The sequence below is a fragment of the Antedon mediterranea genome, chromosome 5 (assembly GCF_964355755.1).
Source record: "Antedon mediterranea chromosome 5, ecAntMedi1.1, whole genome shotgun sequence".
NCBI classification, from domain to species: domain Eukaryota; kingdom Metazoa; phylum Echinodermata; class Crinoidea; order Comatulida; family Antedonidae; genus Antedon; species Antedon mediterranea.
The window spans coordinates 3,206,278-3,230,680 of record NC_092674.1 but is presented as its reverse complement, the minus strand read 5'-3'; the positions used below and the strand labels follow the sequence as shown (position 1 = coordinate 3,230,680).

General features: G+C 33.0%; 2 protein-coding genes and 2 long non-coding RNA genes across 6 annotated transcripts in view; 2 read left to right on the top strand and 2 right to left on the bottom strand.

Annotated features, from left to right (window-relative positions):
• The window catches only part of LOC140049249 (MLX-interacting protein-like), a 149,878-nt gene extending 134,258 nt beyond the window's left edge, over positions 1-15,620 (bottom strand). Inside the window, exons 1-6 of one of the 3 annotated variants that reach the window (XM_072094095.1) lie at positions 15,042-15,620; positions 7,115-7,221; positions 6,016-6,086; positions 5,259-5,366; positions 3,135-3,318; positions 2,296-2,397 (exon numbers count right to left, since the gene is read on the bottom strand). In XM_072094095.1, the coding sequence (XP_071950196.1) occupies positions 2,296-2,397; positions 3,135-3,318; positions 5,259-5,366; positions 6,016-6,086; positions 7,115-7,221; positions 15,042-15,382 (913 nt within the window). In that variant the 5' untranslated portion in view covers positions 15,383-15,620. Of the gene's footprint in view, positions 1-2,295; positions 2,398-3,134; positions 3,319-5,258; positions 5,367-6,015; positions 6,087-7,114; positions 7,222-8,944; positions 9,692-15,041 lie in introns of those variants that run through there. The other 2 variants (XM_072094094.1, XM_072094096.1) reach the window with 2 other exon arrangements.
• LOC140049539 (uncharacterized) lies at positions 10,146-11,419 on the top strand. Its single transcript, XR_011845294.1, has 2 exons — positions 10,146-10,848; positions 11,117-11,419. It is a non-coding gene; the product is annotated as an uncharacterized lncRNA (long non-coding RNA).
• On the bottom strand, positions 11,207-13,062 carry LOC140049538 (uncharacterized). Its single transcript, XR_011845292.1, has 3 exons — positions 12,290-13,062; positions 11,852-11,956; positions 11,207-11,729 (listed from the first exon to the last, which is right to left on the bottom strand). It is a non-coding gene; the product is annotated as an uncharacterized lncRNA (long non-coding RNA).
• Positions 15,621-17,666: 2,046 nt separating the features above from the next.
• LOC140050251 (integrin beta-6-like) overlaps positions 17,667-24,403 on the top strand; it is a 31,112-nt gene continuing 24,375 nt past the window's right edge. Inside the window, exons 1-2 of the mRNA XM_072095361.1 lie at positions 17,667-17,874; positions 23,066-23,160. Coding sequence (XP_071951462.1) covers positions 23,082-23,160 — 79 coding nt within the window. The 5' untranslated portion in view covers positions 17,667-17,874; positions 23,066-23,081. The remainder of the gene's footprint in view (positions 17,875-23,065; positions 23,161-24,403) is intronic.

Below are 24,403 nucleotides of genomic sequence, written 5' to 3'. Positions count from 1 at the left end.
TAGTTGGAGAAGTATCCTATATATTTAAGCTTAGAGTTTGAGAATTTTCTTTTTCTGTTTGTGCGTTTGTTGATGAAATATTTCCGAATGAAAAGGAAATTGATAATATTATAGAGAAACAAACACAATATCATGTATCCTAAATAACTAGTCACTTTAGATAAATGCTGTTTGGAAGGAAGATTACCGATGTAGAAAATCAATTATGAATTGGCAATAATGAGATTTAATTAATTTATCCACTTAATCACCAATTAAGTATTTGAATATTCCAATTTGTTTCTATCAATATCGATTTGTACTATCAAGTTCTTCATACGAATTTGGTAATCTGCACTGTCCAAAAACGACACACAATTACAATAAATTGTAAATTAAAACCATCAATCACGAGTGGCAAGAGAATCTTCTTTGATATTCTCTCTAAACGACATTACAAAACCATTATAAATATTACAATATTCTACCGTATGAGAATGTGTACGCATAATAAGGTAGAAATAAATACAAAAATTAAAATATATACTGTCTAAACTATCCATATTTATACCATATTTTTTATCTTCTAAAATAATTCAGTAAATATTTGATTAGATTACTGTTAATTTATTAGCTAATTTGTTAAGCTCTGTTTACACTATAAAACTAGTTTGACAAAAGAAGTGTGATGTGCCCAAATATGGCAGTGATATGCCCAAATACGGTAGTGATATGAAATCATCATGTCCATATCTGGGCAAATCACATTTGTTTTGTCACATACAAGTTTGATAGTGTAGACAGAGCTGTTACATCTTGTCCTAAAACTAATTTATTGAAATAATACCAACTTGAATTATTTACATAATAATTGTGCAACTAACGTTAAAATTAAATTAAAACATCTACAGCTTCTTAATTTTGTTTTGATTTTTATCAATTACGATAATCTGACACTTGATAAACTAGATTTCTTTCGCATAAACATATGTTGCAAAATAACTTAAGCCATCACTATATATCTCTTATGATATGTCAGCATGTCTTAAACCAGGGCAGTAAATCATAAGAATGTCACCATGTTAAAACCTAAAGCCAAATCAAACCAAATGTTTTATGGCTTATGTTCATAATATTCCAAGATGTTATTATAATATAAATAATAAAAATCTAGCTGAAAAATGAAAATCTTTTATTACTAATACTAATACTTATAAATACAGCATAAACATTATCTAATCATCATCTAATGCAATGTTTTCATGTTATTTGTAAAACTTGTCTACAGAAATAAATATCAAAGACAAACATCATTTATTGATGTTATAGTTGGTACTCAACTAGTCCAGTAAACTAGTTATACCTATCACACTAGCCCATGCCATTTTACTGTCCCAAATTACCATTTCAATGTACTGTGCTTATATATGGTAGTAATTTTCACTGGTCCACTGGTTATTAGTTCTGACTAGTATTTAAATTATGGCAATTAAAAAAACAAGCCATGAATTTGATAGAAAGTAACCAATGTTGAACATTTACTAATGTTAATTACAAAATAAAATGTGACATTACAGTATAACATCTGTTGTTGATTACATTATTAAGGTTATGTTATATAGGTCAAATTCTGAACAACTGGAATGACAGTGTTGACATTATCACTTCTACAGTACATCAGGAATTCAAAATGCAACTTGGCTCAATGTGTGCTTAATTTTGGGGAAAGGTGGGGTGGGGGGCACGAATGCTATAGGAACTCAGCGCCTTGAGCAATGAATGTTGGAATGGCGCTATATAAATCGAACGATTGATTGATTGATTGATTGAATTCATACCCAGTCTATTAATATAGTAATATAAGAACATTAGATTGTGAAAATTCAGTAAATGTTGTGTTAATGTTAATAAAATGTAACAATTAAAGATGTATTGTCGCCCTGACAAAATTATTCTTAAAATATTTTTGTTGATTATGCCACTTTAATGTCACATAATAGTTAACCACTTTGACCAAAAATTAGATACAATCATTTGTAATTTTTTAAGTAAAAAACATAATTTGTTTTATATTTTTTTTCTTTGGAAGTTATTAACTTTAATATTAAAACTACAAATATGGCCTATTCAATGTCTGAATTTAACTATTAATTTTGTCTTTTTATAATAAAAACATAATTTTTTTTTTTTTTTGGCTTTGGAAGTGATTATTAACTTTAATATTAATATTACAAAATGGCCTATTCAAAATCTGATTGTATTCATCTTTATTTTTTCATGTTTTTGGGGGACAATACATCTTTAAGTTTCAAGTACCTGTTAATGATTCTAATGTGTCCATAAAAAAATCTTCATCTAGATCAGGTTCAAGGGTCATCAGACTTGGCTGAATTATATCTGATATATGCGCCTTTCGTACTATTAAAAAAAAACACACACATTTTATACAATATTAAATTAAAAACATTTGCCATAAGTCAAGTTCAGTCTACACTATCAAATGTTAGTGATATGACATCATCATGTCCATATATGGGCACATCACATTGTTTTATAACATTAAGTTTGATAGTGTAATACAGAGCTTTAATACAGGACAGCAATATACATTTCGTTTCTTACATATTTTCTTGAAATGTCAGCCTGTATAACATTTTCTTTTATTAATAATTTTCACTATTCATTTAACATAAAGATAAGGAATTAAACATAGAACTGATTTTTCACAACAGCAAATGTATAACATTACAGTAAAGATGGATGACATATCTGAATTACGTGGAAAATACATTGAATCACTTTATACAGAATCATGTAAAAGGTTTATCCAGGCAATTTGTGGTCGACGTTCTTCAACGATTTATATGCGGTGTTAAAGAATCAGAAATGAATTCCTCGAAACACAGTTTTCATTATAGCATAGAGAATCAGAAAAAAAACCAATTTAAGCAAAACCAGACCTTTGTCAACCTTTAATAAAATTCTTTATCATCAAACTAGTTTGACAAAAAAGTGTGATGTACCTAAATATGGTATTGATATGACATCATCATGCCCATATATGGGCACATCACATTATTTGGCACATCACATTATTTGGCACATAAAGTTTGATAGTGTAGACAAAGCTTTAGAAAGATTTTTTAAAATCTTACTTATTTCTTTAGCAGTTGGTGCCGCAAATTTTTTCTTCGTGCGGCTGATGAAGAGCGTGTCTGAGAAGTCTTTAAGAGTGTCGTCGTTGGCGAGGTTCTTCGCCAACATGGGGGATAGGGGTGGGTGCGATTTATCCAAATCGATGGCATAGTCCTCTGGGTCATCCTTTTTGGCAGATGAACACTGTGGAAAGGACGCAAATGATTAATGTACTCGCACTTTGAGAGTTTTGGCTTTTGCTAGTATAGTCAAGTCTCCCAATACCGGACTCTCTGAAAACCGTAAACTCTCCCAATACCAGTCTTTTTTAGAGGTCCAAAAGGCCCCAATTCCTTTTTACTATTAAAAACATATTCCGAATACCAGACTTTCCAGAAAACATATTTGGCCAGCCCAAAGGTGTCTGGTATTGGGAGAGTTAACTGTAGTAGTATATTATGACTGAATATGTACATAATCCTATGCTTGAGTATAATATAACTCCCTAATGTGAGATCCATGGAAAGGGAGAGGGGGAGGGGGGAGACTACTAAAAACATGAACTGACATTCATGAGATACTGTACATGAGGTATTAAATATTAAGATTCAAGAATTGATTAAACTGATGACGTCCCACAAGCATGGTTGGGATTACACATCTCAACTTTTTCTCCAGGCCCTCATTATTATTATTAAACTTGAATTGTTTTTAATAATGATTTGACCTCATATTTGGGTCAATTATGTAAATTAGAAAAAAGTGGGCCAATCTATCAGTAGACCGCTAAATATGTGTCATCTGATCTTGTTCATAATTTCTATTTTTAGCAATCTTTATTATCCAGGTTTATAATAAAGCAATGTCTACACAATCAAACTCTATGTGACAAAAAAATGTGATGTGCCCATATATAGACACGACATGTCATATATAGTAACTACCATATTTGGGAATATCTCTAACATATTTGGGCATGTCACACTTTTTTGTCAAACTAGTTTGATAGTGTAGACAAAGCTTTAGACACTAATGCAGTTTTAACAATTATAATTAAAAGTGGTCCTATAACAGGTAATCCTTTAATTAGGGATGGTCTCAGTAATGTCTTTGGTTAGTCAGTAGACCATAGACCATATTCAATAAACGCATTTAATTCCATCTTATAATAACTTTTAAAATGCATCATCGTCTCCAAAAACATTTTTTTACGGATCACCAAACCTTACCTTCTACTGTTATAAAGGAAAGTTGTTTGACCCCTATTATTTACTATTATATTATGAATGAAATCTCTGAAATCGTGGGTGTTTGAACAAAAATCAATGAGCTAGTAATTTATAATCTGTAAACACACATTATTGCGAGGGGGGTGTAGCTACAGAAATAATTAAGCAATCTTTGTTAAAGATGTATTATTCCCCCGCAAAAATATTTTCTTGTTGTTGAACTGAACTTTTATTGTATCTCTTTTAAGTCAGAGGCACAGTCTCAATGAGATGTGCAACAAGTTGAATATGCCATTTTAATGTCACATAATAATTATCCATGTTTACCAAAAGTTAGATCTAAAAAAATTATATTTACCTGAAAAAAATGTAGCTAGCCAATGATTTTTTGGTTGAATGTTACCATTTATTTTGTCATTTTATAAGTTAAAACATTATTTTTTTTTTCATTTTTTTTTCTACTGAAGTGATTAAATTTATTAAAACTACAAAATAACCTATTCAAAGTCTGTTTTTAAGTAATTCAATTCAATTCACTTTTACTTCAGAACAAAGTCCATATCATAACACATAACAATATTCTAAAAAATGAATGCAAGTAAGTAAAAAATCAATCTTCATTTTTCATGTATTTGGGAGACAATACATCTTTAACAGCAAGCTCATGGGATGGCAGACAATGAAAGAACGTTAACTCGTTCACATGACAATCCAGAACAAAACGGCGTAACTGAGCTTATATGCAAGGGTTATCTTTGTATACATTATTATCTCCTGCCAATGACATACGTCATCCACAAACGAAAGCTCTCTATTAATTTAATAAGAGGCTACTTAGGATGATATTTGGAAAGATGATAAAAGGCCTTAAAATATCCTTTTGACTGGGGGGAAACTTCCAGTACCTCAACATACCTTGACAACATCTTTGTGGTAGAGCCTCCAATTCTTATAATGTTGAATATGCATTCCAAGGTTTGAGGGATGCGGTAGGTTAGCGTTGCCGCCTTGAATTATATCAGCCTGAGAAATAAGAAACAAAACTGATCATGTAAAAATATATTGCAAAATATCAGCCACAATTCCCAGGACAATCAAATCTGTTTTCAGGCCCCTGGTCTGTTTCCGCAGTTTGCCTACTAAAACATGTCAAGGTTCAACTATAGCTTATAATAATTAAGTCAATTATCTAAAATAAAAAATAATATATAGATTTTTAAGCGGCTTTCACAGAAGTAGATTAACATCTAATAAGTAAATTAAATAAGGACTAAACTGTAGATAAGATATAGTAATGTTATTATTAAAGCCATTTTTGTCAGTAGAGTCTAGTTTTTGGCTACATTCTATCCTCAAATTTGTTCATCCTCAAACGTTACGTTCACAGTCCATTCTGTTACTTCGGGAAATACAATTACGAAGAAAAATGAAACGTATACATACTTTATTTACTATTCAAAGGCTAAAAGTGTGATTATCGTACATCGGTTAAATGTCTAAAAAAGTATTTTCTCATTGGAACATTTAAGACCATCATATAAATTTGTCTCAAGGGTTTAAATTAACAAGATACGGCGCAAATATTAATACCACTTTAAAAGAAATGCTGGAAGCACTATATTCTACGCAAGCAAAAATGGTAATTCACAAACATAATGCAGACATACAGTACCTGTAGGCGTGCCCTTTCATCAGGCTCTGGTGTAGTGAACTGACAAATCACAGGCTCTTTCTTCTTTACATCTAATTGGGAGTAAGAATTTAAAGAGAGGCTTGTCGTTATTCATCTAATCATAAAGTGTATCTTCTACTAAAGCTCTGTCTACATTATCAAACTAGTTTGACAAAAAAAGTGTGATGTGCCCAAATATATAGTGATATGCTTAAATACGGTAGTGATATGAATTCATCATGTCCATATATAGGCACGCACATCACATTTGATAGTGTTGACAGAGCTTTAGCTATGAAATGTTCAACATTTTTTCCCCTCAAGTTTTCATTTTTAGTCTATTCATTTTGGGTATCATTGGTTTTTGCAATATTCCATTCTAACTGTATAGAGTGTTAAAGGGTCATTATCTAATCAAATGTAATCATGTATCATAAAGCCAATGAGTGGTCTAATGGTTGGACATCGGCATATCAAGCAGAAGGTTCCGGGTTTGAGTCTCCGTTAGAGGACTTTTTCATATTATCACAGATTTATATTCGTCTTAACAATAAAAATAAAAACTTAATTGCTAGTATTATCAATGGTCGGTCCGGTTTATCAAAATACAGTACCTCCTAAAATTTATCTCGAAAAGAAGTGATGATGGAGGTTTGTGGGAAGGCTACCACCTGAAGGCATAGTTCATGGACTATTCCATTTGTGGAGAGGGATGTTCAATAAAAATTTCAAATTATATCTCGCTCTTTGAGGAGAAAGGGCTATTGTCGGTTTATCCAGGTACTGTAAGCTAGACAGGAAACAGACTTACTGTATAAACTTAAACTAATACCTGTACATGCAGCACAATTTACTGTTCACATTAGCATACTCTACAGTGATGGCAGAAATAATGTGTTCTAATTAATACCTTGTTGCATGTTCTAAAAACAACATGTTCACATACTATGTTACCGTAAAGGCCAATTTACACAGACGAGCGGTAACGTTAAGCGGAAAACCGCGTAGCTTATCACACGGAGAAACTGTAGATTCTATATTTTTATTGCCGTTACCGCTCGCCTGTAAATAAACCAAGAAATAATGTGTTCATTCTTACACTGAATATGCCAAGCCCTCCAAATGGCATGATTCATCCGCACTTTATCCCTCCAATGTAATTTGGCTTCTTTGAATGGCTTCGGCTTTGGAGACACAAACTTTCCACTGGAAAAACCAAAAATAATTAGAACACCACGATATACTGTCATCAAATGTGATGAGACAATAAAGCTCTGTCCACACTATCAAACTAGTTTGACAAAAAAAAGTGTGATGTGCCCAAATATGGTAGAAATATGACATCATTGTCATCACATTTTTGTCACATAAATAGTGTAGACAGAGTTTTAAACATGCATAATACTGTAATTTGCTATTCTTTATTACAAATATTGGTAATTAAGTATAAAATATTCCACAGCAGTAGAAAGACCTTAGAAATCTTATACTGTATGCAACAACTTAAACTTTCAATTTGCCCTGTATATGCAACTCATTTGTATGCAAAATGGATATTTTAAAAATGCAACGTACAGTATACTATCTCTATTCACTGATTAAAGAACTTTAAATTCAAATCTCAGAGCCATTGGGTAAAATAATCTTGTTTACTGTAGGCCAGCAATGGCTTAACCAAAATTTAATCCACTTTTGACAGGGGACGAATAGGAGTTTACAGTATGGGTGGGTGGAACAAATTGATTATGATCATCTTACTATAATTAACAATAGTGGCGACATCAATTGCAAAATGGGCAACAATAATATAGAAAAAACTGGCAAGTCTGGCTTACTACTGTATGGATCAGTATTGGATATCTGGTTTGTTTAATCTGGAACCCCACGTAGGATGTAAGTGTAACTAACTGGGCCTGCCATTTATGGATTGGACTAACTACTGTAGTCTAATGTTTGTTTAATTTAGAGGCCCATGTACATAGGCTGCAAGCCGCGCGCAACTCACTGGGCCAGCCATTTATGGATTGGGCTAAATAATGTTTCATTTCACTTGAATGGGTGTTTAGAGATCAAACAAATGAATTATAAAGTGTGCTATTATACAGCATTATTTAGTATCAGGTGAGAGTCTCTATAGTACAATGTACAGTAATGAATCATGATCAGACAATCAAATGCATAAATACTGTATTTGATGTTATGTGTGTATTGATTTGCTTGTGTTTTTCTGCCAAGAAAACAATTATCATTATACTATGTATGAATGACTTAATAAATCGAATCTGAATCTGAATCTGGATAATACTCAATGTTAATGGTTCTGTGAAAAAAGATATGTATTATTATACAGTATTGGAATTTAAAAAGCATTTTAGTTTTACCACAATGGCTAACACAAATAGGTTTGAAGTTTCTGATCTAGTGAGCTTTAACCAACAGTGACAGCAGCAACAGCTGATTGCATCCTGACTAAATAATCTGTTGCTTGTTATAACAACCTTTACTTGGCCTAACATCAATACATTTCAAGACAATACATCAGTAGTGGTGTAGGCAACCGTTTTTTTTTAATTCAGTATATTACACAGAGACGCCTTACAAGATGGAACCACCTTAGCTTCAGGCGCCTCAGATTAACAAATAAAATATTTTAAAACAAAAAAACAGAAACATTGACAATCAAATCTTCCAGAATTAACAAGAAATTGTTGTACATAATAAAACAATAAAGCATTTTCACAATTCGAAAGAAGATCGTAACCAAAAATAAAAATTTCAAATTACACTTTAACAACCACACCCAGAACTGGTAATCAAACCGAATTAAATTAGTCACTCCCTCAACATTGCATGACATTACAGCAAATGATCAACAACATGCTACTATTTTAATGAGTTGCAAAATATCAAAGGTTTACAAAGTACTTACGCTGGTTTAACACTATGCATGGAGAAATAGCCTCAAATTTCAAATAAATATTCACCAAAAAAAAAGACTAACTGTACCTAACGACCGTCCACAAATGTTAGTTGATGCTACCTTTATTAAAAGCACTAATGTACTGTATCAGTGAATACAAATACTGTATAATGTAATTTTCGATATACTGTAGTTACAACCTAGTTGAATACAAGTCTAAAGTATGAGATGACATACTAGGTGAAAAACTTGAGACGATTAATTGATTCAATCAAATCGATTTTTACCCGTCAATCATTTTTTCAAATTGACAACTGGCAGTCATAATTGTTATTAATTATATCTATATATACTTCAGTTATATAGATTAGCCCATGTATCTGCCAAAAAATGTGATTAATTAGTGTATAAGTGGTCTATTGACAGGTACCTTTACCTATGTGGGGCTATTATGTGTTATCATGTGTATTAAGGTATACTGATACCCACTGTGTATAAACATTAATATCGATACTTGAAATGATGACAATAGTTTGATTGTTAACATGAGTGATGTCTTGTCATTCATTTTATCATCATTTCCAACGCTTGTACCAGTTGTCAGGTCAAAGTCTAGGGCATGTTCAGATTCAGTTTGATTTCATATCGCAAACAAGGGTCATATTATAATTAACGTCATAACATCAAAGTCTTCAGACTTAATTACAGTACAATGCTTTCGTTGCAAACTGAAGCGTCACAGCTTTTTTTGATAAAATCCGGTGCGCAAGAATAAATTTGATTAACCTTTGCACTATGTAAGCATTAAACACATTGTACGTTTAACTTTTGTAACAACAAAATACTGCCTGTATTAAATATGATATTGGTTAAAACTTTAACGTTATTAAAGCTAATAATAATAATAATCAAACGCAAGCAAAAAATACATAGGCTGGAACTTTTTTTAAATAGTAGTAGTCAGACTGCTACTGGATAAAAAAATAGCACGAGTATAGAATTTGCATAAAAACACCTGTGTTTATATTTAAAGTTTCATAAACATGACCTAGTGCTAATTATTTGCTTGGATACAATGACTTGGCATTTTACTGGTTCAAGTCTTTAGAAAGTTAAAAACACATAGTACAATAAAAGAATTGACCGGAACTCACTGTGCAAGATAGAAATAAATCAATATTGTTGTTAATCCAATTACTATAGACTTAAAATGGATATGAAAGGATTTTAAAATTTCACAAAAAGGACTTTGTATGAATCCTTTTAATGTTAATAAACAGCACACAAAAAATTAGATTCAAATACCTAGTAGAAATTGAGAAATAAACAAATTAAATTTTGGTATAAAACGTCCGCAAAATGGCCGACCAACTGGCACGCCATCTTAATTTTTATGAACGTTCTATACGCACGTACGAGATCGTCAAATTTAGAGTTTGAAACACCCGGGGTTGTAGCCACGGCAGCAGTCGTTTTGTGATTGGTTAATGAATTTTAATACAGTCCAATCACCGCCTTGTCTCGTTCGCGGACTGTGTGGTGTAAACAAAATAAACAAACCCATGCTACACGAGACTCGCGTGTTGCAAGCTCCCTGTTGCTGCAGTCGTAGAAAATATCGATATTTCACAAATCAATAAAAAGTTATGTCTGCAAAGATTGTACGTGAAAAGAAGAAAGTGTGTATTTGTACTTCTCACACTAAACCACTCACGCAGATTACAAATTAGGCTAGGTCTAGTAGACTATAGTTTCTTCTAAATTCGCTAGTAGTAGTAGGCTAGGCCTACACATGGAGTTACTCCATGGCCTACAGTACAAGAGAGTAGCAGTCGCCGGTCCACCGACGAACCTCCAGGAAGTGGACAAGGCGCGGGCGTAGACGTATGTAAAAGGCGACGTAAATAAAAAAGGTAAGCTTGTGTTGAACTTGTTTTTGGCTCTGACTTTTGTTATTGACTAATATAGTAATATAATAATACTAATAATTAAAGTAGAGCAGAGGAGGTGAGGCCGAGAGGATTATTATAGTTTAGTTAGTAACTGTAGTGTAATTAAATAATAACCTCTTTCTGTTTGTTACCAAGTCATAAAATATAATACTATAGGGCCTAGAGGTAGGATTGAATAAAAATAATACAGTAGTACATTTCCATCCATTTATTGGTCTTATCTTTGCAGATTTATGGAATCAACAGTACATGAGATGGCTTTGAAGAACTGTAATAGTACTAGTAATAAAATTGTAAACATCAAATTATATGGCAGAAATAGTGTGTGGAATGAATTTTATTGAACAAATGTATCATAATGAGTTTGGAACAAGCAGGATTTTTCAAACAGGACATAAATTACTTTTGAGACCTGAGTGATACATTTTAATTCTATCAACACCAGCCAGCTCCATCATATTCAAGAGATGGATTCTTTCATAAATGTCCATTGTACATAGTATTTGGCTAAATAAATAAAAAAAGAAGTACAGTAGTGGTTTATTTGTTTATATACCCAGACCCATTTAGATGGTTAAAAACAAACACTATATGATGCACTGCTACTAGTGTACTGTCTGGTAGTACATTACCATAGTTACAGTATGACTGTAACCCTAGCGCTCGCGTCTAAAGAATTCTATTATGCATATTTTACTATTCTTCATAAATATTTAGTTCTGTAATTTTAATTGTCTGCGCTCATTCTATACTTGGTGTCTTAGTATACTGCATAAATGTATCGTGCAAGCATGATCCAAGTAGCATCTATTATAAAGTACTCTGGGTATCTTTCTATTCACCTGAAAAAAGGAAAATGAATAAGCACATGTTTATCTGCCCTCAAAACAAAATAATAATTTAGTATAATGTATTATGTAGGTTTGATCAACAGTTTAAAATAGCAATGCTCAGTATCTGTTACCTTAATATTATAATTTTACTCTAACATTTGCGCTTCCATTCCAATCAATAAATACATTTGCTTATCCCGTCCATCAATTATCATAATTGCACTCCAATTATAGACCTGTAGGTAGGTAAAAATACAAATGAATTGTTTATTTACTGTATACTGTACTGTATATTGTACTGTATATGATACAAGCTGAAATACCCCTAACTAGGCCTGGCCTGTTATAACCTTTATTACTACATTAGAGAAAATCCAACTCTATTTATTTTATTGGGAATCATAATATTTAGTATTCAGTGTTGCCTAGCTAGCTAGTAGGGCGGCATGTAATAACAAAAAAATATTTTAATAATACGTTAGTCAGGACACTACAGCACACAACAATATTAATAAACGTACTTATAAATAATGTGTATATACATAATACAGTAACACAATTGTGCCTACCATTAACACCCTCAACGATACATCAAGGAGCATACGCTCTCAGCTCACCTCTGGCCGGGCGACTAAACACCGTATCCAGCAGTCATCACTACTAAAAAGGCCTAGGCTAGGCCTAGCTAGCTCCAGGCCATGGCATTGTCAAACACCATTTACTCGTCCAACCGTTTCTTCAAAACGATGTTAACACCCGTGTTAACAAGACGATGTGGACGAATTTCCATCAATTTCAGTTAATTACAACGAAATAATAATAAAATGAATGTTTCAATAATACGTGTATAATAAATAGCGAAATAAACATCGCTCGCGAGGAGGGTCGAGAGAGAGGCCAAGGTGGTCGACTCTGTGATTCTCACGCATGCGCAAAATAACTCCGTGTACCCAGCAAGATAGGCATTTGGCTATGAATTTCGTAAAAGATGGCCTTGAAAAACGAAATTAAAATCCGTTTAAAAAAAAACTTGGTTGATAATATGAATTAATTTTATTCGATTAGGCTAACATACTTATCCAAGAATAAAAATATCAAAGCAATAAGTAATTACTACCATGCTTTTGCATCAATCAATGATTTACTGCTAAATTCCTATCTCTGTAATACAAAAATAACTTTTAGTGACGTCACAAAAAGTTTTTCACAGGTTTCTCAGGGGCGTTTTGAGGGCGTTGTCGTCCTCCAAAACATTAAGTATGACTATGGCAAGCTTAAAACTGATTGATCTACACGTTGAGCCAATAAAATGATATTGCTAGGAACCCTTTCATATCCATTTTAAGCAGACATAAATATATATAAACACTGTTGTTTTTAATTCATGACCTGTAGCTTCTATATTTTATAAAGAAAATGGATTCAATGGATGATTCAATTGAATCTATATTCAACCTTTCTTTCAAGGGTAAATTTAATTAAAAAATCAATGTCAAACTCAACTTATATTGATTCAACCATAATTCTGTTTTTTTTCTGAATTTTAAATCATTTATATAATTTGTCATAGTTACATATTACTATGTTAACGTTTGTTTTAATATTTTTATATTATTATTATAGGTGACATGCTAGTTTTGCACAATAATGTGTTTCTTGACTGTCAACATCGCTAACAATAGGGTTACCGAGAGTTGACTCCATTGTTATTGCCACGATTCAACTCCGCGTACGTTACCATGCGCGCTATGTCATTGACGCGATTATTTGTCCATTGGTAAACACATTTTTATGTAGTATTATTCTGAAAATAATTGAACTGTAAACATAATTCTTTTGAGTATTTATTTATTTACATATCATTCCATAAGATCAACTATTTTTTATCTTCATTACATTCAACCAAACATGTAAAAAATGTGCTTAAAATATCGTACTGTCTAGCGCGTACGACCATACGCGGTAGATTGTTTACTCAAAAACCTTCAAACGGTCCAGTGACCTTACCCTATTCAACCTTGTTTTTGTAGTTGAGCCTCTCATGACCTGGGATTTGTTTGTCTTCCTACGCCAAGATAATATAGTTCTACATGCCATGTGCTTTTTTCTCTGAGAAATATTTATTATAAGTGCCAAAAAAACGGTTTTTTCTCGATATGAAGCCTTTATTATTCAAATCTTTTAGAGAAAAATCAGACATACCATAAAGAAGGTCTATTTATTTCATTTTTGAAATAAAATTGTGAAAATTACGTGAGGCTCAACTACAAAACCACCATTTTGTGATATGATGTCATCGTAATCCAATCAAAGCTGAGATTTCCCGCGATCGGCAGAGCTCACGGTTGAATGATTTTGGATTCTGGCTATTTGATTGGTGGACGCGAATCACCCACAGCGGAATGTTTTCTCTCGCGTGTACTGCGAAGTCACATGGTCTGTCTGTACTGATCGTTACTACACCAATTTAGAGCAATGAATTTGTACGAATTCCGTTAAATAAACAACTTTATATATTTTGTAAACATTTAATAATATATTTTATTGATATTTCCAATGTTGATATATAAAATAAATTACTATAAAACGTAATTATATGTAATTATTTTAGCGAAAAACGGTGTGGTTCATACAATTGTCGACTGAGGGCGCAATTTGTTTACAACGTTCGTGGCCAAAAACGATCATTTTCGGCGATGTTTTAGACCCTATATTTCGAAAACTACAAGTCAGATTTTCGTAATTCTTTCTTTATTGGAATATTGAAACAAAATACTAACATATAATATTTAAATTGGTTTAAAAATAACAACTTTTAATTTTGCATCGTTATCCCTACTAACAATAAGTGTACAGATTGCTACAGCTCTCCCTCCAACCAAACAGACAGGATGTGTGGTGGTTGGAGGTGAAGGAAGGGTGTGGTGGGTGGAATGAGGTGAGGGTGCAGTGTGGTGGGGTGAGGGGTCGTGCAGTGTGGTGGGTGACGGGTCGTGCAGTGTGGTGGGTGAAGGGTGCAGTGTGGTGGGTGAGGGGTGCAGTGTGGTGGGTGAAGGGTGCAGTGTGGTGGGTAAGGGTGCAGTGTGTGGTGGGTTGGGGTGAGGTGCAGTGGTGAGGGTGGTGTACAGTAGGAACCTGGAAGGTGGGATCGGATGTAGGCTTCTCTAGACTTTTTTTTTTATTATATCTACAGAAAAATAATTTAGTAAAATTACTTTTTTTTTAAAATAATTATTAATTAAAAAAAAATAGAACTTACTGTCACTTCTACCCTTTTCTACCCTAACACTGAATGCAGTCAACAAAAAATAGGCTACTTACTTTAACGTGAGAATGTTGTCAAAAAGATCTATTATAGATTCTTGGCTGTTTGTTCTTGACACAATACGAGAACCTGGAAGAGAACCATGCCTCGATGAAGGCCGTGAACATGGCCGGGAACCCGATGTTGAACGTGGTGATTCATGCAATTGGTAGAACCCATCGGGTGAGTTGTGCTTGCCGCCGACCGATGATGAATATTTCCCGCCGCCGCCGGGCTTAGAAGAAAGACCCGGTTCTAAATCCTGTCCATTCACATCTGCCGGCGATTCCATCGGACTATGATCACATCTATCTAGTCCTGTCATAATAGATAAAATACTGTTTCCTCTCAATGTCATTTACTAGGTAAATAATGTGTTAATTTTTGTCACAAAAACTCCAACATGTGGAACGAGTGAACTATACGTCTTGTCGATGTGTCCGCCATTGATATTTCGTGGATGATTTTGGACCATACGATTATTCACCACACAACTAAAATATAAGCACTCCGGAAACAAGCAAAATAGGTTTAGAAACACAATTTTTGTATAAGATACAGCATATTTATACAAATTTTATCTAGTCTTTGTTTCTACATAGTTTGACAAATAACTTGAATCTTGTTCTGATTGATTTAAATGTTAAGTAAACACCTGCTTAGGAAAATTAACTAATCCACTATTTGTGCAGTATTATTTTTCGTTGGTGGCAGCAGACCTTATTTCTTAAAGTTAAGTTCCCACGACACGCTCTCAGCGCGCGATTAATGAATTATAATTTGGTGATTCCGAAGTGTTTATCTGCCTTTTTTTCAGTATAGAGCGTGTATGTCTGATTGGATGACTCGTATCATATAACACTGTTTGGCGAGTCTATTATTTCACGTTGTACTTAGCCTTTATTACCATTTGGCGGCCATAAAGTTAATTACGCGACACTTATACATAATAAATATAGGCCATAAGTAACACGATATATCTTCAGGGAGTTGCTAAATATTACAAACGTTCCTTTGCTTTATGTGGAGTTAATTTAAATATTAATTAATTAAATTTTGAATGAAATTCTCTTTATAAGGTGAACGAATATAAGTAGAACGATGTAGGCTACTACACACACAACCGTAAATAATGCACGTTGTTCAATCATATTATTGCCTTTGTCTAGAAACACCGACGACAAATTTACATGTATTTATTAATAGTATTTTAAAACGATGTTTTGCCCCGAAAAAACGAAAGAACGAAGAAATCTTTGGAATAGGTTATTTTGTAGTTTTAATGAAGTTAATCACTTCCGTAGAAAACAAAACTAAAACAAATAATGTTTACTAAATGAAAAAATAAAATTTAATTAAAAATCCATTGGCTGACAGCCAATTTGAATATTTTTAAATTACAGTTTTTCAGGTAAATGTTGTTTTCAATCCAATTTTTGGTCAAAGTGGATAACTATTACTACATTAAAATGGAATATTCAACAAAAAATGATTTATAAGAATTATATTTTCAGAGGTCAATATATCTTTAAATAATATTATTACTATAGACTATCTTGGTTTACATGAGGAAGCATTAACACAAATATAAATATCGCCCTCATTGTATAATAACAATCAATGTCAAAATGTTGATTCACGTAGCAACGTGAATTCATTTAAAATGTTGTTGTAGTTCAATGTGCATGACACGCTAAATTACATGTAGGCCTATTACGTGGGCTGTGCTTTATTTTACCACGGAAAGGTGTATTTCCTTTATGATTTTACTACATCCGGGCTATAAAGTAAAATGAACATTGAAGTGGCAAAACAAAAATTGAATAACTTTTGGTAACAATAGGCCTATTCTACGTAATAAGTATCCTTATTAAAATATCGGAATACAGAATCTTTATTGGTCCAATATGTAAATTGTTTTGTAGACAAGAACCAAACAATGCCATCTGTTACTTATTATTGATAATATTCCATCTCAAGAAATTACTATTTAGACCATTATTGTTAATGATGAATAATGGCGAGTCTAAAAACAATACGTTTCATGTCACGTGATTAATTGAAAGATGATTATAATAGAAGCGTTACCATGGCAATCACATTGTAACCATTTATTATCAGTAAGATTGAACGTCTTCTAAACTTTAATTAGTCTAAAAGCACGACTACTCTATTGTACAGACGAAAAACACAAATCGGTATAATGAATTTCCGTATGAAAATCAATGTAGGCCTTATCATATATCTACAGCAGCCCGCCATGAGTTAAAAGGCGTCCTATTCAACAGTATTTTCAAAGATGGTGATTTTTAATATGATTTTCTGTTTCAGGACGTGGTGTGGAAGGTTTTGTTGGTAGGGGAGAAACGGGGGAAGAGGTATCAAAACGATTTATACAACCAGGGAGATATTTTTAATTTAATTAATTTATACCTCTCTCTCTCTTCATTGAACATCTCTGCATCACATCGACAATCATAATAGAGGTACAATATAAAATACGATACAAAATATAATACGCCCCTGGTGATGGTTGATAACATGTGCTGAATAGTTAGAAATAAATAATAAAAACTCCGGCAAAACCACTGAAGCATTACAAAAAAAAATCCTTATATTGAACAATCTATGAATTTGTCATGTCCGTTGTCGATGTATTGAAAGCCGGAGATACTATCTTTGCGCGCTTCCTTATTTAAAATACACAGAATCTTGCCTCGTAATCATTTGTAATTACGCCGGTGTGTGGACAGCATTCGTGTATTTTGTTCATTCCATAGGCCTACGATTCGGATTATATTACGCATGTGGTGAAGGTGTTTCAGAAGTGAACGGGGTTGTCGTCGAAAGGTAAAATCGTTTTTTTTTTCTGCTTGAACATACATACAGCAATTGGTTTAGTTTTTACTTTATTCAGCACAAGAAGAACGATCTTAGCGATCACATCTACGTCATTTTGTTGTTCATTAATTTTAATCGTTTCCAGGTTAGAAGAATTGTAGCCTGTTTTTGATACATTATTTATGCTATATGCCAATGGAATTGTTTATTAAAACGTTACATATTCAGTCACATGTAAAATAGGAAGACTTATTTTCTACATCTCTGAGGTAATATCACAGGAGATCCATATCACATAGGCGGGTACGTATACCATCTATGAAGGTGCGTATAGGCCTCCTGCTAACATAACAACATATGCCACATACGGTAATATCGTATGAAAGTTAGAGGCCGAAAACGAGACACAAATATACTATTTTTTTTAAATGTTATCAAGAATGTAATATATAAATCCTAATAAATGAATAATAATAATAAATATTAATAATTATATTTCACAGAGTAAAAAGAAGTGGCAAAAGAAACGTCTCATATCACGAAATTTCTATATAATTATTATATACACAGATTCATAGAAATAATACAGTATATTTGAAATATAAAATATCATGAGTGTAAATATGATAAAAAGCCCGCAAAATCTTCTTTATTGCTAATCTAAATTGTCTGCTTCATTTCCTTTGTTATAGCATTGGTATTCTTATAACAATAGAAGACCGGGTTGTTATCATTTTGTTATCATTTTTTTTCATTTGTTCTATTCTTTGGTCTTCTTCACTTAAACGTTAAAGCTACCAGCAGTAACACCACCATATAATTGATTTTTATCAGTAACAGTGATATTTTAAACTTTAATTTTGAGGTAATGTCTAAATTTATTATTAGCACGAATTTCCGACCAAAGTGGGACAAACCACAATGATTATTATTTCGAACTTTATTTGTTAATCTTCAATGATTGATTTTATGTAACAGTGTAGGCTTGAAAACGGTCTTGAAAACAATAGACCACCACTCGATTGCCGGTAACACTAGGAGTGGTCTGATCTCTGTCACGATGATTAGGCCCTACCCGCTCCCCTCAGCTGAAAGGAAATTATATAACCGGGTAGTGTAGTTCAAAGTACATATTGTGATTCTGTCTTGGTGGCTACACTGCCTATAACGCTTCACGCTTCGGGGCTATTTTCTTAGTTTTTATTATTGTGGTGATTACGGTATTTTAAGTCAATTCAACAACGACAAAATTCTTTTGAAAGTACTATTTGTTCGGTGTCAAATATCTGTCAACCTACTTTTATGATTTTACCGTTTTACACAATCAGAAGCAAGATATTGGTTGGTTCCTTTACTTAATGCTGTTACGGTATTGCTGTTGCTAGGCCTAAATTTACTATCGGTTAAAAAGACAAATTCGAGGGACTGATAACAAAAGCAAAAAACCCTCGATATTCAATGCATTTGGAAAGCGAAGAGTGACATTTTATTGACATAAGCGCACCGCAATTAATTTGACCAATCACAAAGCGTTGGATTATCTCACTGTTGGTTTGTGATTGGTCAACTCACTTGCGTTGCGCCTACGTAGTTGGGCTGCATCCAAAAGTGGGGGTCAAGCCTTTAGTGCCCAAGCAACAGCTATTATAAATTATATTAACAAATGAAACGGTAAAAAAAATGTTATTAAAAGAAACGACAATAGGCCTAACGAAGATACAGCTAAATAAAACTTCTCATCACCAATCACGTCATTGTAGGCCTATATATAGAAAAACATACGTATAGAATGTACTATTATTATTAACCTTTCGTTCGAATCGGAATATTTATTAATATAATTATTATAATTACAATGAGTATTTATTACAATTGGCCCACTGTATGTATAAATGTTTTAACTCGGAGGAAAGCCAATTCATGAACCGGGAGTAAGAATTAATTTTCTTACAGCAATTAGAAATATACTGGTATGCTACACATAATATTTTCTTCAAAGTGAAATTTAGCCTGTTTTATCAAAATTAGCCGGTTGTCATTTTGCAGCAGCACTACCGGTGAAATTGTAAGTTAAGCTAAAGTATACAATAAGAACGGAAATGATACCACGGTTGAAGGATTTGTGTAGACCTTAACAAAATCTGGATTCAAGTTGACTTTACACCAGGGATAATTTATCGTACTTACAAGTAGAAATTAGAGTACGGAGTAATTAGAGTAAATCGTATTATTTCCGGCGGCCGTTTACAGATATAGAACCGTGAAGGTTACAGTGTACAAAAGTGATAGAAACTGTTATGGTTCAGTAACGAATTATGTTTTTTTTTGACGGAAATTTATTAACCTCTTATGAAATAACGCCAAAGTAGGGCCTGTGGTGCAATACAATATATTATATTATCATCTATAAAATGACTTTCGTGTATAAGTTTCTGCCACACCCCTCTAACAGTTAAAGGGGTGTGGCAGGCAAAACCTTAGCTATTTGTTATACTTATTTCGCATATTACTTTTACGGTATTATTCAACGTATAGATTAGGCCAACTCGACAGAAAATTATTGATAATTACTATATGTATATGAATATACTATACGAAGTTGCTTTTCGTCAGGGATCTGGAGGTCGTGGGTTCGAGTCCCACCCGAAAATCATTTCATTTTGTGCTCAGTGTGTACTTGCCTGAAGTACAATTACGTCAGAGTTGCCATACATCCCACTCAGTAAACTTATTACAAAAAGAAAACCAAATGAATCAAACAGCCTTGTTAGTAGTCTGTTAACACCCGACAGATTTTTTTCTAACACGAATTTGGACAAACTTGAATTTACTGTTAAAAATCTAATTTGTTGAGTTTCGGTCAATGTTAAAACATATGGTGCCTAAGAGGGTTGTTATTTATTAAGAGGATGTCTGGTGTCTGTGTGTGTAGATACTGTATATCGGTGGTTGTCAAGAAATAACCATAAGTATTAGTAGTACAGTAGTATTAGTAGTATCGGAAATCTTAAAATATAATTAACGTGGATTGAATATACTGTTTATTATTTCAAGATTGAATACCAATTATTATGAGTTTTAATCATTTCGAAACTAAATTAATATAGGCCTTGTTAACTAGAACAATATTATTCGTATTGAAAGAAATAGCAACAATTGCTTTCAAGGGGTGTCACTCGAACTTACAGCTGTCGAGTGAAAAAGTCGTTCCTACGTACGCTCATAAACATATATGAGCATGCGCAGAATGATGTTTTACGCGTACGCGTATAGTCTCGAGTGACATGCCCGAAAGGTCACATTTAAAACAAAACATGTAATGGCTGTTGTACTTTGCACTAATAAAGGCAAGCTAATGTTGCTAATTAATAATGGTTAGTATCAGGTGAGAGTTTAGCTAGCTCTGTCATAATGCATCATGATCTTACGATCGAATGGATAAATAGTTCGAATAATATCTGATGTTAATGTTTCTGTGAAATTAATTTTTGTTGTTGAATATTCCATTGTAATGTCACATAATAGTTATCTACTTTGACCAAAAATTGAATGTAAACAAAATGTATTTACCTGGAAAACTGTAATTTAGGGTCAAATTGCCTGCCAGCCAGTGGATTTTTGGTTGAATTTAACCATTTATTACTGTATGTTATTTGTGAGTGAAAAAACATAATTTTTTTTATTTTCTTTTTCTACGGAAGTGATTAACTTTAGTAAAACTAACCTATTTGATTTAATTAATCTTCATTTTCATGTTTTTTGGGGACAATACATCTTTAAGTATAACTAATTAACTTATAAGTAATAATAATATATTATTTCAAAAAGTACAGGTTTCACACAATGCTTGCTGTGTAAGGTCATGTTTCGTTTTTCATTTACAATTTAAATTTCCTATATGTCTATAAAAAGCTTCATGTTGCCACCGGATGTTTACATGTTTTGAATTAAATGATTTCAAATACAGAAGTACCTGATATTATATCTTGATGTGAAAAAGCAAGTGTTTTAAATCGGTAATTAACCACGTTTGTGCTGACAATTGAAACCCAAGAATATAACCCGGACATCGGATTTTAATACCATAATAATACTGTACCTACAAGCTAAAATAATTACTAAAGTCAGTTCAGAATCTATGGAGCGGGATTATATTGTTTAACACATGTCAAGGAGACTCAACACTATTATCCTTTAAGCTTTTGTATTCTTCTTCCGATAAAGCAGAAAAGCTGTGTTATTTCTAACGACTTTCATAAGAATAAAAGCTATGTATCAGAGAATAGCAGAGGAGCACAATGAGGAACTGCTCAAGAACACTTTATATACACTAACTTTTAAACTCTCGTTTTAAAGAAGTATTTCAGTTCAATTAGGCCTATACAATCTCTACAAAACTAATTTAAGTATAGGCTTACACACGCACAAGATCTCTTGATCTTCGACAATTAGAATTCTTTACTCTCTATGTCCTTTTTCATCAGAAGGCAACAATAGAAAGTCAAATCATCGAAGTTTAATAGCTTTTTAACAACAATGTTGCGTTTTCTGGTGACCTAAAGTTCCCGTAGTTGAGAACGATAATCATGGGAGATGTCATGAGGATCAAAGCGTTGACAGCCGCCTTGATTTCCTGCTTTTTGGTTTCCTACGAAAGTACAACAAAAATAGTATTGTAGATTTATAATGAATACTTCAAGATTCAATTTATTATCACATAATATTACATACATGAAATTTGTTTTCCTGAGTTTAGAAACATAGATACAATACAATTTAAAACACAATATAAAAATGTAACACTTTAACTAATTATCTTGAAAAATGTACATTATATAGATGACAAGCATATGGAAAAAAGAGTCTCTAAATCTAATATTTGGACATTTTGGGTATTGCTAAACACCGCAAACCTCCCAAAAAAACATAGCAAACCCCACCGAACCAACATAAAAGTGATTGAATCAAGTAGTGTACAACCCACTGGGATGGGGTTTGCTATGTTTTTTTGGAGGTTTGCGGGGGTTTGCGGGATTTAGCAATACCCCAAATTTTTAACAAAATTGAATGTTCATAGTATGATGCACCCAAATATGCTTTAATATGGTAGTGATATGACTATGCTCAGTGTTTTTTTTTATTGTCTGCGACTACTATTTTCTCATAATATTTCTGACATTTTATGTGTTTTGTTCAACAGGTCCAAACAACGAATAATGGCGTCCTATGTAGTATTACACCTAGCAATAGTTATCATGGTTTTGCTGTTATCATCAGCGACTGTCCAATCAAAAAGTAAGTACTGAATGGTGAGCGCGCGTGTATGGTGGTGACGTCATCATCATCCTCGTCATGATTTTTATGATTTGGTTACCAACCCCAAGCAAGTTATCTTATAACCATTTACGGTACAGGTACTGTGTCCTATGCTCGGGTGTCACGAAAGCTCAGACCCCCTAAGACCTAAGATCACGAAAGCTAAGACCCAACACCTAAGATTACAAATATTTATCTTTCGCACCTGCCTTGTATTTTAACTCCCAATATTTATTATGAATACCACACCTTAGAATTGGCACTTTTTCTCGCACACAAAATGACTAGCCTACAGTACAGTAGGCCTACCCAATGTTTTTGTTTCTATGGAACGTCAAAATAGCAAAAATTATATAGAGGGCTGAAAACTCTGTGGAGTCCATCTACAGTGTGGATGGAACAATGTAAAATTAAAATTGTAATGATAATAGTATAATCATGCAAGTACGAAGAAATAAATACCGGCAAATAAATTTTAATTTTTTGTTTCGTTTCCTTTCTGTTTTTATACTTGTACTATTATTGTTGCTCTTTTGGCGCTCCATAGAAACAAAAACATTGAGCATGGGGAGCTCGAGGAGTTACATTACAGTATACAAAGAAACATATCTGTAAAATCATCAATTTAAAAGATTTATTTATTTGTTATCATGTGTTTCTCCTTCTGAAAGTACTTATAAGTCCTAATTTTAAAGTGTGGTGTTCAGGATAAAGTTAGTCAACAAATTTGGAGTCAAAATACAAGAAAGGCAGGTGCGCAAGAAAAACATCCTCTGAACCAACACAATGGAGTAAATATATACCAACAAACAACCCGTCAAGTTTGTTTGTTGTAAAGAAAAAATATACATTTACTCAACGGGCGAAAATAATGCGATTTTATCTATGTTTTGCGGTATTATTAAATTATATTTATGGTAATAAATGAAACCTACTGTGTTTAAAATTATGTATGGATAAACAAGTATTGTTTTTAAGCTGTAGTATATCTTAGTATTTGTAATCTCAGGTGTTGGGTCTTAGCTTTCGTGATCTTAGGTCTTAGGGGGTCTGAGCTTTCGTGGTCTGAGCTTTCGTGACACCCTCCTATGCTCCCGTTTTTACCGCCGTCGCCTTATCAACATTGCCGTCGTCGTCATCTTCCACCTCTGACGTGTACGTTATCTCACAGTTGTCTTCACGACTGTCTTCTTTAAATCACCACTGCCGTCGTGTCGTCGTC